The sequence below is a fragment of the Cibotium barometz genome, chromosome 9 (genome assembly GCF_041138505.1).
Source record: "Cibotium barometz isolate CiBa-2024 chromosome 9, ASM4113850v1, whole genome shotgun sequence".
In the NCBI taxonomy this organism is placed as follows: domain Eukaryota; kingdom Viridiplantae; phylum Streptophyta; class Polypodiopsida; order Cyatheales; family Cibotiaceae; genus Cibotium; species Cibotium barometz.
Genome location: NC_141054.1, coordinates 9531206 through 9548141, shown reverse-complemented (window position 1 = coordinate 9548141; position 16936 = coordinate 9531206). Strand labels below are relative to the sequence as shown.

General features: G+C 44.4%; 1 protein-coding gene across 1 annotated transcript in view; it reads right to left on the bottom strand.

Annotated features, from left to right (window-relative positions):
• Window positions 1-16936, bottom strand: part of LOC147635242 (Alkaline-phosphatase-like family protein) — a 122320-nt gene that overhangs the window by 90684 nt on the left and 14700 nt on the right. The window contains exons 2-3 of the mRNA XM_086802461.1: window positions 1641-1678; window positions 1409-1530 (exon numbers count right to left, since the gene is read on the bottom strand). Coding sequence (XP_086658587.1) covers window positions 1409-1530; window positions 1641-1678 — 160 coding nt within the window. The remainder of the gene's footprint in view (window positions 1-1408; window positions 1531-1640; window positions 1679-16936) is intronic.

Sequence of the window (16936 nt, the reverse complement as noted above, 5' to 3'; positions counted from 1 at the left end):
TTGAACACACAAAATTGCAAACCAGCAGCAACACCTATGGAAACTGGTCTGAAGCTTCAAGAAAAGAAGATGAAAGAACTCTATATAGACAAGCTGTGGGCAGCATAATCTATATTTGCAATACGAGACCAAATATTTCCTATGCAATCGGCTCATTTAGCCCATTTATGAGCTGCCCACAAGTTAAGCCAGCAATTAGATATCTATGGGGTATTTTACAATATAGTCTGCACCGCAAGAAAGTGGATCATTTATACTTGTTTGCTTACTCAAATTCAGATTCGGCAGGTGATGTAGACACTACCGTGTTTTGTTCCTCACTTGGCTTTGCTTGTGATTCATGGATTAGTAAGAAATAACCCACCATAGCTCTCTTATCAAGTGAAGCTGAAAACCAAGTACTACAGAATGCATTTAGCTTTGCAAGTTGATGCAAAAATTTTGGCATAGAATCCCATCTTTTTTGATAATCAAAGTGCTATTGCTATTGCAGGCAATCCAGTTTTTCATACTAGAACTAAGCATATTGAAGTCCTCTTACCACTACATCAGAGAAAAATTACATATACAAGAATCAGACTCATTTATTGTCCTTCTGCAATAGTCTGACAAACATTTTCACCAGAAGCCTCTCCAAGGATAAATTTACTACTTTTCGACAAGCTTTGGGTATGAGGGAAATACCCAGAAAATTTCAAGGGAGGAGAATACATGATTTTTAACTCACATTTTCATTGAGGGGGGATTCGAAAGAATATTACATATGTAAATGTGGCAATGTGAACCTAATCAACTACTGTAAAGTACTAAGTAGATATCTAGATTTGGTGATTTGTCTAGATATCTAAAGATTACTTTACAGCATGGATTGCAATACAAGTTGCTTACTTCATCAGATTCAGATTGGGCTGGTGATGCAGACAAAAGAAGGTTTACAGTTTCTCACTTGGCTTCGCTTGTGTTTCACAGTATCTCTCTCATCAAGCTTCGCCAAGGAAAAATTACTACTTTTCAACAAGCTTGGGTATTAGGGAACTACCATGCAAATTTCCAAGGGGGGGAGAATACATGAAAATTTGCTACTTTACCAAACATCCTTATTGTCTCTCTTTCAAAAGGATTTGCCACAATATTCATTGTGAAGCTGACACAGACGCGCCATCAGGGGGTGTGATAACAATGATGCCAAAGCTTTTCCGAGAAAACGCAACAATTTAAGTAGAACGGGAAGAAAAAGCAAGCCACCACACTCAAACACTACACGTTGTGAAGCCGGTATTTTGACACACCATCACACCCCTTCTCATCCTCTATACGCACACTAATGGAAAAGGCAAAAAAAACCTGCTAGCAATGTAGACAAAAGACAAGGCTACAGTATTCTGGAGAATGTAAATCAACTTCTCACCTTCAAACGTTGTAGGCTGGTTGTGGGAGGATCAGCGATAAACTTGAACAATGATGCACGTGAGCTTTCTTCCACAATAAGCCGTTGAATCACTTGCAACGTATCCATCCATGGCTTGGGTTCTGGAAAACACCCATTGTAATCTTTTCTAAATTTTTGTTATCAATATTTTTTTCTCAATGGATAAAAATTAATGTTGAAAAGAGAATCTCCAAGGTGGTATATGAATTACTATCTGTAAATAGGCTGCTGGGTGCAACAAAGTCGAACCTACAAAGTGAAACAAGTAACAAAAAGGTTAGAACGCTAAGATGGCAAGCCTGCTTGATGAAAAAATCAAAGGTCTTACTTCTGAAGTGTTCACAAATGATAACATAGAGCAACCCAAACATTCCAACTGTGCCAATGCTTCAACTTAGAAACTTATTAAACATGATCTATGGCAAGAGGCATAAGTCCAAGGTTGTTAGAGGCGTCAGAGGCGTTTGGTACGAGGCGGGTATGGTACACGCCTCGAAAGACTCGTATTTTTTAGAGACGTTAAGAGGTGTGTTAGAGGCGTCTGTTATATTTATATATATATATATATATATAGTGATAGATAGATATAATATATATAGTGAAAGTTGAGAGAGAGAGAGACCAGGGTGTGTATGTATGAGCCCTTGAGGGAGGGAGAGAGAGGGTGTGTATGAGAGAGGGAGAGAGAGAGTGTGTGAAAGTCTGCAAATGGCCAAAATGACCTATGAGACCAAAATAGTCCATCCTGATTCCTCATTATCCGGATACATCATCAAGATTCAAGGGTACAAAGTAAAATGAAATGAACTGAAATGAACCGGTAGAGTATAGAGAGCTCCAAAAGTGGGTATAAAAAACATCATCATCCTAGTGTGTTTGAACTTTGAACTTTGGGTCTTGAGAAAGTGAGGGAGGGAGAGAATGAGGGAGAGAGAGTGTGTGTGAGAGGGGCTGCCTTGGGCCCTTAAAGCCCCCGTCTAAAGACTCAAACCAGCAAAAAATAAATAAAAAATAAGGCAGTCGTAAGCCTCGAACTGTTAGAGGCGCGCCTCGTAACAACTATGCATAAGTCACTCCTGATGGCCAGCACCCACCCTTTCCTTTGCGGTACTGATATGAGAAGGAAAGTACAAGGCAAAAGCTGAAAACTATACAGAGTTACCTAGGAATGGAACAAAAAATATATTCTTCTCCATCAGGCTGCAAGGCCCCGAAGATATGCTGCAAGTCTGCCGAATTCAAGGCTGATTTGGACACCTTGATGTCAAATCTACTAAGGAAGCTGCAAGGCTGCTGATAGGAGTTCATGGCAAATGAGGGCTCGGGGGTATGGAATAGCACCCCTCCCAAAAGGCCCAAACCTGTTGTTCGGCTCGTCCACCTCTCCAGGGCAAAAATGGAGGGGCCCTTCCCTCCTCCTAGCCCCTTTAAGGTGCAACGTCATTGGCATGGATTGTCTGTGGGGTATGGTTATCACGCTATGGATCATGCAAGATTAACATAAATAAGAAATTGCCTATTAAAAGCAGGATAATGAATAGCGCCTGGGGCCTGTATAAATAAGTGAATGGAGATACCACAGAGACACTCCTCACCTCTTTCTTAGACATGGTAGCATAGAGCACACGAAACCCACGACACTCACTCCCAGGATCATCATATAAGAGAAAAACTAGCACCACACCAGAGATTTCAGAGACTTGGCAGCATGGAGCATCATTCTATAACCATCACCCAGAAGATGACATAATGTATAGAGGAAGCCCCAAATACAATCTCATAGGCAATGTGCCTCCAAGCCGTTATGGAGGCATGCTACCCCTCATGGGCATGCACCTACATCCACCTTGCATGCAAACCCTAACCTACCCTCACAGTCACTCCTCGATCACATTCATTCTGTGAGGGCTCATTACGGACTGCTAAACCATAATTGCCCTGTTCTACCCTATACGTGTCCTCAGGAAGCCATGGCACATGCATTTGAGGATGCTCCCATCCTGCTTATCTTGGAAAAGAAGAGTGGAGTGCTGGCGACAACACTCCGCCTAAATTATCCACACCTCAATCTGGTATACTTCAGATCTTCTGTCTGGAAAACATAACCACTTTTCGATAGTAACTAGATCTTTTACTTCTCCTACCCCTCTCAACAACTTTTGGGTATCAATAATGATGGCTAGTAGGCCTTCATCCTTTGGAAACTAAGGAAGTCTTTGATGTATTTGGAGATTTTTTTTGTACGTGCTCACAATGAGTCACAAAGCAAACTATCAGAAAACTTGGTGAAAACAATGCTCAGTAAACAAAAATGAGATGGTATTGTTGGAGGAAAAGTTGGCAAGTGGGGTCCTTCTTTGGACACCTGTTGTTTGACTTAAACTTAAATGTTAAGGAGTATCATATGATGAACCAGCAGAGGTCAAGGAAGCCAATATTCCAGAACCTGTGAGGATTGCAAACCAGTTTTTATTGTTAATGATCTGAATCCAGAAGAAAAAAGGATTCGATTGACTTTTTGAAAGAAGGATTGTTTTAGTTGGAAATATACTAATAAGAAAAGAGAACCGCCTGAAGTTATTTAGCATACTATTCCGATCACTAATATGAACCTGAAGTTATTCGGCATACTATTTTGAAGATATTCCAGAACCTGTGAGGATCCCAAACCAGTTTTTATTGTTAACGATCTCAAAGCATCTCCATATCTGGACTAAGATCGGAGAGGATAGAGAATGATATTGGAAGACCTCATTCTCCCAACCTAACCTACTCTATATTAAAGATCTCAATTAAGCTCAAACATTTACAAAGAATTCTACTAGATTTACTGAAAACTAAATAACATAGTGAGCTATCTATGACAAAGCAATAAATCCATCAAGTGATCCTCTCCAAATTGCTGAAATCTCCTACAATAGTAAGCCCTGGGCTGATTTTCCTTAAATGCTCATGTTCAGGATGAATATGCTATTCTTCATGATTTGGTTTCTCTTCCTTGGTTGACTGCTCCAAAAGACTTGTTTTTTTTTTTTTAAGAAAAATTATGCCACCAAGTTGGCCTACTTGATGAGGTCTCCTGCTCTTATGCAACACATCCAGAACTTCACACCATCCCCCCACCACCTATCGGGGCTGATCACGCATACCTCCCTTTCACCATCTCCTGCACATCCTTGCCACCCATCCCCGCATATCTACTTTCACCCGCATTCATTTTCACCAACGACCTCCATTTTGTCTATGAGGATCACTTATCTCGCCGCCTTTCCAATCTTGATCTCACATCGCCCATCTCCACCCTCACAACATGATGCTCTTCCATCATTTTGAATCAGCCCAGGCCAGTTTCCCTCACACCACCTGCTCCATTTACAGCCACAAAATGGGTGGTTTGATGATGAATGCAAGAACACACGGCTTCACCTCCCACAGGAGCAAGCATGTGGGCAAATCTCTGTCCGAGAAATGCAGAGAGCCTCCCACCGCCTTACTGTCAGAAAAAGCATGCGTTCTTAGCCAAACGCAAAGAGGAGTTCTATCAACGAGAACAACTCACAGGCATGGCACATTCTCGAAGAAAAGAAACTACCCACGCTGTAAGGACTTTCTAGTCTAATGATATTATTGAGACGGGGGGGGGGGGGGGGGGGGGGGGGGGGGGGGGGGGGGGGGGGGGGGCATTCTTAAATAGGGCCCAAAGAGGTACGAGTGAAGAGTCACATCCTAAATGCAAGGGTGTGGCTCTTGATCAAAGAGTTATGTCTTTTAGGCGAACAAGTGTGTGTCAAGGGGGAAGGGTCATATCCTTTGGATAAGACATGCCTCTTCACAATAACCCTTGCGACGGGACACAACCTTTGAATAGTGTCTCTTCACTAATAATCGGGATTAGATTGTAAATAAGAGAGATTAGGAGAGATTAGTCACAAATCGTCACATTCCTCCCATTTAAAATAAGATCCAGGGTTATATAAGTAATTGTCGTTATTGAAAGAACTCTTGAAGTAATTCCGGGTACTGTTGTAGATCTTCATCACTCTGCCAAGTTGAATCTGAATCATCTAAATCTTTCCATTGTACCAAGAATTATGTAGTAATCTTCTATGGAGTTTCTTTTAGGTGATCTTCTTCACTGTTTTCAAAACAGCCCCCGTTTTTCCATCTTAAGGTTTTATTTGGTCCTAATTTCGTTCATTGTCGTAACGCGCAACAAAGCCTTCTTTATACCCGTGAGTCTAAGCGATTCCACTTTTAGAGAGAAGAGAAGAGAAAGAAAGCAGATAGTAGTCCACTCAGTATTACCCACTGAATATATTTCTTTGGAGAACTTTTACAATGAATATGAATGATGACTTAGGACTGGCAAACGCAAGGATGAAGTAGACCGAACGCAGGCTGATCCAGATGTTGTGCAAGCTCCTTTGAATTGCTCTTCAATGACCACTATGCAATCCCAAAACCGAGGGATGCACATATGCTGGCTGAATGCTGAAGATGCTCTTCATGGAGAGCCTTGAGAATACTACTGAAAGTATTGACAAGGGAGCCGGTGGTTGTAGGCACACTTGACCTGCTAAGAAATGTTGTAGGACTGATTTGATGATGGCTGAATAATGTTGAATAGAATGCGTTGCTTATATATGGTCCGAGGATGTTGGTCGGTCAGTGGAATGCCGTCGGCCAGATGCTGTGTGGACAAATAATGCTAAATAAGCACTAAATATCAGCGCTTTTGTTTCTACTGCTGCCCAGCCTGTAAACCAACTGTTGTTGGTCCACGACTGGCTGTTGTAGCCCTGTATGCTATCAGAATACGCAGCGGAGATGATGACCAAATCTGGGAACACAAGAGCAAAAGGAAAAACGCAGGCAGAAAAACAGCACAAGAGAGAGACAAATGTAGGCGTGTAACTCTGCTCTATATACACAAGAAGATCCCGAGGAATGATACAAATGAGGTATGGGGGCTGAGGACCTATATATACCCCCCTAGAGGGCAGTCGGCCAGCATAAGGAAAAGCCCACGACTGATAAAAAGGTCCACGACTGCATAAATGCAGTCGGCCAGCAATCTGGTGCCCAAAACTGATCAAAACCAGTCGGCCAGCAGCAAGAGTGCCCACAACTGATAAACATCCAATCGGCCAGCACTGTACTGCTCTTGGCACCCTCTGGCAGCCCTCCCAAGCCTCAGAAAAATGGGAAAAAAATAGGGGAAAAATGCGGAGAGTGGGGAAAAATGGGAAAACACCTCATAAGGGCGGGCACACCCACAACAAAGGCCCTGGTGTATAAAACTAGACAGGAGATGACTTCTAACACCCCCTCTCAGCTCCTGGCTGTGTAACCAACCACTGGGAGCTGGGGTGCCGCCTGAGCAAGTCCTGAGAGAGCGACTTCGTGAAGAGGTCCACCGTACTGTCCTCCGTCAAACAGAACTCCAGCAAGATGTCATCAGCAACGATCTGTTCACGAACAAAGTGCCTCGGGATGACCATGGGTTCCTCCAGTGGAAGCCCAAACCTGCAATGTAACCTCCTCCTGCTCCGTAAAACTGCTCCTGGGGCATAAGTAGATCTCCTCGTGTCCGGATTTCCTCCCCAAACCGAGTCACTCCAACCGCGGAGTCGGACTCCATCCAACAATCCCCCTCCTGTGTACAAGAGTCCATGATCCTTCGCATGCTGCAGAAACCACAGGAAACGCAATCCTGCCTCACAAAGAGACATCTGCAACCAAGAGCTCAACTGCCTCATCAGGAAGCTCCCGTCCAATCCGGTGTCCATCAACCAGATCAATGAACCATACAGCTTCTGAGTCACAGACACATCACACTGCTCACAAGGATCAACACCTGTTACGGTGCACAAGCAAGTCCTGGAAACCTGATGAAACCTATCAACCACCCCCTCTGACTCCGGAACCACAAAGCCTGGAGAAACCACCTCCTTCTGCAAGTAAGCACCTGCCACTTGCCTGGCTTTCCGAAAGGTCCCCGTGGAAAGAACATCCTCAACTACTGGAAGTTCTATGTCCCGAACACTACGAGACATCAGAGCATAAGTGACCTGTTCAGCTTCCTCTGACTCACGAACACAAGAACTACCAACATCAGTACTGGAAAGTTCCTGCCAACTGCTGCCATCTACTGGCAAGCTATCCACCATCTGGTCTCGGAAAGCCTGTACCTGCAGCGTATCCACACTTGAGTAGCCATTACCAGACTGGCACCCATCACAATCCTGAGGACCTGGGAGAGAGAGTGCTGAAAGCCTGTAAACTCCATTCTCCACTCCACCTTCCCAAACCACTTGGCCTGTTGCTTTGTCCCGAAGAGCAACAAAATGCTCATCAAACTCCACCCGTACGCCAGTCTTGCAAACCTGATGCACTGACAACAGATGAAAACCAAGTGCCGGAACATACAACACCCGGGAGGAATGCTTCCCCCCTCTGCCATCGGGAACTATCTCCATCCTGCCCTCACTATGAACTGGGATAGTGGACGTATCCCCAGTAAGAATATGACCAGAAAGCTTGCAGAGATCCTGTAAACCGGAATGGGAAGGAGTCATGTGCCTGGAAGCACCACTATCGAGAATCCACTCCCGAGTATCCGTTGCGGAGAGTCCTCCAATCTCCTCCCTGCCAGAAGAAAATGAAGCATCGGTGTCCATCACCTCCAGGTGCACAAAAGCCGGAGTCTTCATGATTGCTGAGGAGTCTTCACCCTTCTCGGTCTTCCGCTTGGGACACTGCCTCTAGTAGTGGCCTTTCTCGCCACAATCATTACAGGTCCTCTCTGCCTTCAGTTTCTCACGGTCACTAACGGACATCTTCTCAGAAGACTTCTCCGACGAAGCCTTCCCCTTGCCCGTGTTACGGCCTTTCGACCGTTGGCCAGTAAAGGCCTCCGAACCTCCACCCTGAGGAGGGTTCGTAAATCGTTCCTCCTGGTCCAGGACCATGGGCACAAGCTCCTCCCACGTGATGGTGCTGAGCCTGCCACTGGTAATCAGAGACGAGTAAAATGTTGAGTACGAAGAGGGCAAATGTGACAGCAACGTGATGGCCATGTCCTCTGACGATATCTCCTTCCCAGCCTCAAGAACTTCCTGCTGAAGAGCCTGCAGCTTGTTAATATGCTCCCGCATCGTCGACGACTTTGCAGGGCTCATAACCCGCATCTGTACTTCCAAGGAAATCCTCTTCATGGGCGATACCCTGTTGTAAAGTGAGGCCAAATGCTGCCATATACCTCTGGCCAGCGTCATGTGATTTACATGATTGATTACCTGTGGTGTGCAGTTGAGGAAAATAAACGAACGGACCCTGGCGTTGACACGATCCCACATCTGTGTCTGGGCCTCCCGGTCCTTCCGGATCGACGATAACTCCCCTTCCTCTACTTCCGGCCGTGGAATCCCAACAACGACGAACTCTGCGAGGTCATAAGACTCCAAAACAGATTCCATCATCATAACCTTCCATATGCCGTAGTTCCTCCCGTCCAACTGACGGTCCACCGGGAACGTGGGGAGTGTCGGGATCTTCACATGTCTCTCGGCCATCTCTAACAGATCTGCCATAGCGGGGATGTACTCTGAAAAGGGTGGGTGGGTGGGAACAAAGAAGAACTGATGCCTGCAAGTGGCTGTCCAGCAAATCAGCCCGCCTTCCTCTTGCTTCTCCTCTTCTCGAACAGTCCAACACAGTCCACCAATCAGCCACAAAACAGCCCCCTCTTGCTCACACAAATCCCAAGACCTATCTAGAGCCTAGGGCTCTGATACCATGTCAGAATACGCAGCGGAGATGATGACCAAATCTGGGAACACAAGAGCAAAAGGAAAAACGCAGGCAGAAAAACAGCACAAGAGAGAGACAAATGTAGGCGTGTAACTCTGCTCTATATACACAAGAAGATCCCGAGGAATGATACAAATGAGGTATGGGGGCTGAGGACCTATATATACCCCCCTAGAGGGCAGTCGGCCAGCATAAGGAAAAGCCCACGACTGATAAAAAGGTCCACGACTGCATAAATGCAGTCGGCCAGCAATCTGGTGCCCAAAACTGATCAAAACCAGTCGGCCAGCAGCAAGAGTGCCCACGACTGATAAACATCCAGTCGGCCAGCACTGTACTGCTCTTGGCACCCTCTGGCAGCCCTCCCAAGCCTCAGAAAAATGGGGAAAAATAGGGGAAAAATGCGGAGAGTGGGGAAAAATGGGAAAACACCTCATAAGGGCGGGCACACCCACAACAAAGGCCCTGGTGTATAAAACTAGACAAGAGATGACTTCTAACATATGCAGCCCCTTTTTGCTGGCTGACATGTATGTGCGCATTCCCTTGTGCTGTCAGCTGGCTCTGTTTGGGGTTCATGGCTGCACACAGCCTCCAAACTGGCTGTCACACGGGCAAACAGCCACCACAGGCTGGCCTTTGGCTGGTCCATAGGCATGCCTTCTTAGCCTAGATGCTATCTACATGCTTCTGATGCAAATCTACTACTATGGTTGATTGCTACATGCATTTATCTGATGATTTCTCCAAGTGGGTGAGAGGACTGACACATGCAACTCTCTATGGTTGTGGAGACTGACCTACGTAGCTCGTGCCTCTAACATGTCCCGGACTGGGGCTCACAATTGGACCACGGCATACGACAAATATTCCTAAAAAGGTAAAATCCTACTGAAAAATGTGTGACACACTGCCTCTACAACAATGCAGCACTCCAGTGCAAGGTGCATGTGCCATTCCCTCTTGCTTAGCTTGGCAAGAGGTTCATCACTTCCAAGTAGTCTGCCAAAAGCTGGGAGTACTCAGGGAAGAACTCTTCGTCAAGCCATATTGCTTCGGGTACCTTGGTCTTGAAACTTCGTGTAGAATTGTCTTTATCTTTGACCGGATCCATGCTTCCACCTATGGAGGAGAATCTATTCAGGCTCAATGACTTCGGCTTCGTCTATCACGTCCAGTTGCTACTCATGCGCAATATCCTGCAAAGCTGGACCAATGTAGGGCTTCAACCAAGAAACATGGAAAACATTATGCATTGTCCAACTATTTGGAAGCTTAAGCTTCATAGAGACATCGTTTATCTTTTTAATTATAGGAAAAGGTCCGAAGCTGCGAAAGGAGAGTTCTGGACAATGTTTGCCCACTTGCTTCAATCTGTGCTTCATTATCCGGAGATATACCCATTCCCCTTCTTTAAAGTTGACATCTGGTCATGATTTGTTTGTTGGCCTGGTGTATGCTTCCTCTGCTTTGGCAAGGTGCTCTTTAGTAGACTCAATAATCTCTGTCGGTGGTCTTGTTGGCCTCCAAGGAAGGTGATACCATTCTTGTCAGAAGTGACGAGAAACGGCGACCAAACGCTGCCTCTTATAGAGTTCAACCAATGCTAGATGAATGAGTATCGCTGAGGATGGCCTGAACCAAAGGAAGATAATGCTCCCACTTTGACTGCCTGTCATGGAAATACGATTTGAGAACATCAAAATCCAGCTAATTGTATATTTCTGTCTTGTCATCTGTCTACGGATAGAATGCACTGGACAGATGCAACTTGGTCCCGAAGTTATCGAATAATGCTCTCTCAAAATTTGAAGTAAAACTTGGGATCCCTGTCTAATGTTATTGTCCTTGGCATAGTAACAAAAAAACTTGTTTCTAGCTTTCGAAACCTCAAAACTTCGAAACGGTTTTTAAAAACCTCGAAACATCTCGAGTACGGTAGTTTTGCCCAAATTTTAGATTTTGTTTTTTTTCTCCCTAATTTTTTTGGGATTTTTTTAGTTTTGTTTTTTTAAATATCCTCCTCATCACCTTCCTTCCCTCTTCTTCTCTTGCCTTCTCCTTTTCTCTTCTTCTCCTCTCTTTTTCTTCCTTCAATGTCTTAAATCTTTCCCAATTTCTAGCTTCTCTTTTTCAATTTCTTAAGAGTCCTTGATTGAACCACTTGTGACATCTAATCAAGCAAAATTGCCATAATGCCTCACCAAAATAAGGATGGTTCCCCGAGATGTGTGAGAAGAGACCATTTTTTCATCATTACACTATGTTTTTAGATGGCTACTATAAGTTTTTATGTATTTATACTTTATGAATTTATACATTTTTCGTAACCTCACAGTTTCTTAGCCGAGAGACGAAACCTTTCGAAACAAAACCCCAAAAACCTCAAAACGTTTCTTGTGACTATGCCTTGGCAAACCTCCGATGGGGTACCAACGCCGGATGAACAGGCAAGCAATGTCTTCAGCTGTGGCCGTTTGCTTGCACAGGATCAACATGCAAAATTTACTAAATCGGTCCACAATGGTCATGCACACTGTGTGTTCTAAGATCCAAATGCAACGGGAAGAGATCCAACAAAGTCTATGTTGATATCTTGAAAAGGACCGTCTGGAACTGGCAAAGGTTGAAGTAACGTGTAGATTTATCCTTAGCTATTTACCATTTATCCACCAAATAAGTCATAAGAATTCAATCGACATACTGAATGTATGTGTCGTTTTGTACCACACCTGTTAACATCTTAAGGCGCAAAGCGCACTGTTATGTATTCACTCATTCATTCATTCAAAGCAGCAGTAATATACGCAGTCATTGATGGTTTGCCGATTACCTATTCGTTATTCCTTTGATTGATTGTGTTGTTATCTTTAATGTTTTGCATACGTGATTCTTTAATATGTGTAACTGTATTCATTGACTTTTCCGCCAACACTTTGGCGATCCTGATGTATACGATTTTCGTTTAGTCTCTTGGTTCTAACTATTTGTTCACATGTTCTTTTCCATGCATGGATTTCTCACTAGTTGAGCGCTTACCTCTCCTAGCAAAGCGGATAATTGTGTCTAGCCTTTTTTTTTTTTTTTCAAAAAAAGACTTCTATTAAGTATGAGAAAAACATACAACAATCACAGCTATAAGCCGGAAGAGAATAGAATCATCCCAATATGTAAGGTGATTTCAACCACTGAGGAGCATCATGATGCCATGTAAGACCTATGGTACTAGAGGAAAAGAAGATGCGATGGTCCCATTCTCACATAAATATCACACGCTTCGCCTGCGCAGAACGAGAGGGCCCCTCAATGTGAGCCCAAGTAGCCATAAGAGTGTGGATGATATCACCCCATATAGTACTAATGCACTGAGACCCAAAAATCCGGACACCCTCAATAGCCTCCGTGCATCTAGCTCTCCAGATCTGCCATGCTGTAATACTGGCAATAATCTCCCAACTGGTGTCAATCCTCTTTCTAGGGAGTGTATAATCAGAGTGCGGAACATCCTGCAATAAACCATGCTGGGTAATACCTCTACGAATTAAAAAAACAGAATCTGTACCACTATCCTCATAAAAAAGTTGCAGACCGAACTCGGAGAGCCAAGCAACTGCCCCCCACTCTGATACCAGTTGATGGGGAGAAACAGTTAGGGTTTCACTTGTGGGAGACATACACTGAGAAGCAAGGGAGAGAGAGAGAGAGAGAGAGTTGTGGGGATAAGTCAACTCACCAAGTGAGAGTGTGTGACTCCCCTATCACACATGTATATTGCACTAGTACACATAGTGCACTTAGTACATTAAAAGTACTAAGTGTACTATGTACTATAACTTATGGGCTTGTACACACTATAAGGGTGGGCATAACGCCTTTACCCCAACAACCTCCCACTTAAAGGCAAAGTGCCCTTAAGTAAAGGAAAAGAAAAAATCAGCATGTACATGATAATATACAAGGCCATATCAAGGCTGAAAATGGCCTCATCCAATGCCCATCAAGTGTCTGCAATGAGCAAACCGCTCCGGAGGCAAACTCTTTGTCAACAGATCAGCCGGGTTGTCATCCGTGTGAATCTTAACAAGCTGAATTCGCTTGTTCTCTATCACCTCTCTGATGAAGTGATACTTCACATCCACATGCTTCGTCTTTGCATGAAAGACAGGGTTCTTTGCCAACTGGATGGCACTCTGACTGTCACAATGCAACAATGGAATATCCCCTGTATAACCCAAATCAACCACTAACCGAGATAGCCATAATGCCTCCTTGCAAGCCTCTGTGGCTGCAATATACTCGGCCTCTGTAGTAGATAAGGCAGTGCACTTCTGCATCCTGGATATCCATGACACAGCACCTCCTGTGAATGTAAACACATAACCGGTAGTAGACTTCCGGTTATCTGGATGACCGGCATAATCCGAATCCGTGTAACCATGCACTAATGCATCCTGTTTGCCAAAGCAAATGCACAAATCCTGTGTGCCCTTCAGGTATCTCATGACACCTTTCACTGCTTCCCAATGCTTCTTGCCAGGGTTGGCCATGTATCTAGAAACCACTCCCACTGCAAATGCAATGTCCGGCCTAGTAGCAACCATGGCATACATGAGACTGCCACAAGCTGAAGCATACGGAATCTTGGCCATATCAGCCCTGTCTCTATCTGACTGTGGGCTGTCCATAGCACTGAGTTTCACATATGGAGGCAAAGGAGTACTAGTCTTCTTCCCCCCGTCCATATTGAACCTCTGCAAGACTTTGCCAATGTATTCCTTCTGAGACAAATACAACACATGCTGATTTCTGTCCCGAAGTATCCGCATACCCAAGATGTGATTTGCATCACCCAAATCCTTCATATCAAAGGTTTGATGCAGCCTCTGCTTCAAGGCATCCATCTCTTTACGAGATTTCCCGGCAATCAACATATCATCAACATACAAGATGAGGATCAATAGACTGCCATCCAAAGCTTTCTTGGTGTACAAGCAGTAATCTATGTCACTTCTCCTGAATTTCTGTGATTTCATGAATGTATCAAATTTATGATACCATTCTCTTGGTGCCTGTTTGAGCCCATAAAGACTCTTTTTCAGCTTGCATACAAGCTTCTCTTTTCCACTTACTGCATAACCCTCTGGCTGCTGCATATATATCTCCTCATGGAGATCACCGTGAAGAAAAGCAGTCTTCACATCCATCTGAATCAAGTCCAGATCATCATGTGCAACCAAAGCTAACACAGCTCTAAGTGTGGTCATTTTGACCACTGGAGAGAAGATCTCAAAGTCCACACCATATTCCTGCTTAAAGCCCTTAGCCACTAACCTGGCTTTGTATCTTGGCTTTGCATCAGGTGCAACTTTGAGCCTGTAAACCCACTTGCATGGCAAAACCTTCTTGCCTGCAGGCAAATGCACCAACTTCCATGTTCCATTTTTATGCAGAGAATCCATCTCTGACTTCATGGCACGCTCCCATAGAGCCTTGTCTGCCCTCTGTAAAGCCTCTTTATAACATGAGGGCTCCCCACAGTCAGTGAGCATCATGTAGTCAACCCCTGGAACAAACCTGTCAGGGGCTCTGGAGGGTCTAGTGGACCTCCGTACCCAATGACCATCATTTGCAGGTTGCTGTCCAGCCTGCATATCACCCATTGGTGGCTCCTGTTCCATGCCATAAGGCTGAAAAATCATGCCCGGTATATCCTCTAACTGTGGTATATCCATAGGGATATCTTCTACCATCTCTGGCTGTCCATTTGGACCATTTTCAGCACCATTTAAGGGCTGGTTTTCTTGCTGTAATGGCTGATTTACAGCTCTTTGTTGTTGTCCATGATGTCCATCATCATCAAAGATGACTCTGCCAGGCTCCTGTTGCCTTGCAGGCTCCTTATACATGCATGTTTCATCAAAAATGACATCATTGCTGCGTATGATCTTTCTATTCATGGGATCCCAAAGTCTATACCCCATTTCACCTCTGTCACCATATCCTAGGAATATGCATTTGTGAGACTTAGGATCAAGTTTGGTGCGCATTTCCCTGCGTATGTGCACGTACGCAACGCAACCAAACACTCTCAAGTGCTTGTATGACGGAGGCTTCCCTGTCCATACTTCTTCTGGCACTTTCCCACCAAGCCTCGTGTTAGGTGACCTGTTTATAAGGTGAACGGCTGTCATAACAGCTTCAGCCCAAAAACCATGAGGTAATGCAGCATGTGACAACATAGAACGGACCTTCTCCTGAATGGTCCTGTTCATCCTCTCTGCTGTCCCGTTTTGTGGAGGATCATAAGGAGTAGAGAGCTCCCTCTTGATGCCTTTAGCATCACAAAAGTCCTGAAACTGTTTGGACGTATACTCTCCACCATTGTCGGAACGCAAAGCCTTCAGTGTTTTGCCAGTTTGATTCTCAACAAGAGCAACAAACTTCTCAAACACTGAGAATGTATCACTCTTCAAACGAAGAGGATAAACCCACACCTTACGTGTGGCATCATCAATAAAAGACACAAAATATTTTGCCCCTCCCAAAGAAAGCTGAGGCATCTCACATACATCTGTATGCACAAGCTCTAACTGAGCATCTTTCTGTCCAAGAGCTTTCTTGTGGGGGCACTGTAGTTGCCTACCATATATACAATGCTCACAAAACTGAAAACTTGAAAACTTTAGAGAAGGCAAGTAACCCAAACGAGACAATTGCTCCATTCCCTTGACACTCATGTGTCCCAACCGGCTATGCCACATAGAAATTTCCGGCAGCTCGGTTGCATTTACATTAGCATGGTGACAAACACCTGCATGCATGAAATAAAGAGTGTCCACCTTAGAGCCTCTGGCAACAACCAGTGAGCCCTTACTAATCTTCCACTTTCCACTACCAAATGTGGTAACATAATCAGCATCATCAAGCTGTCCAGTAGAAAGCAGATTCTTCTTGATCTCAGGCACATGCCTGACATCATGGAGCATAAGCTGTGAGCCATCTGAAAATACAAGCCTCACATCACCTCTGCCAAGAATTTTGCATGCATGGTTATCACCCAAATAAACCACTCCTTCATTGCCAGCAGTATACCTGACAAACAAGTCTCTGCAACCTGTGACATGAAAGGAGGCACCTGAATCAATGATCCATGAGTGCATACCATGACCACCTGTAAGAAGTGAATGGGCATCAAGTGAAGAAGTAAATAGGACCTCATCCTCACTGCCACCTGCATGTGACACATTGATTTCTTCAATCTTGACTCCACTTTTGCCCTTTGGCTTTACATCTTTGGCTTCATCCTTCTCTTTGTCTTTGCCTTTTCCCTTTTCTTTTTGATCATTTTTCCATTTGTAGCATTGCTTTTTAATGTGTCCCTTCTTGCCACAATAATGGCATTCCAAATCCTTTTTGGAGCGAGACTTGCTCCTTCCCCTTTCTTGGCTTTTCCCCCTTTGTTGGGATCTCCCGCGTGCATTCATTGCATTGGACTTTCCAACAGAGTTGTTTTTCCTGTTCATCTCTTCTTGAAGAAGAGCACCCTCAACATCTGCATATGACAGCATAGTATTCGAATTGCTAGTGGCTGTCCTGAATGTGTCCCAACTCTCTGGCAAAGTGCATAACAAAAAAGTGGCTTTGAACTCATCATCCATTGCCAACTTTTGATTTATAACTTGGCTGACAATACCA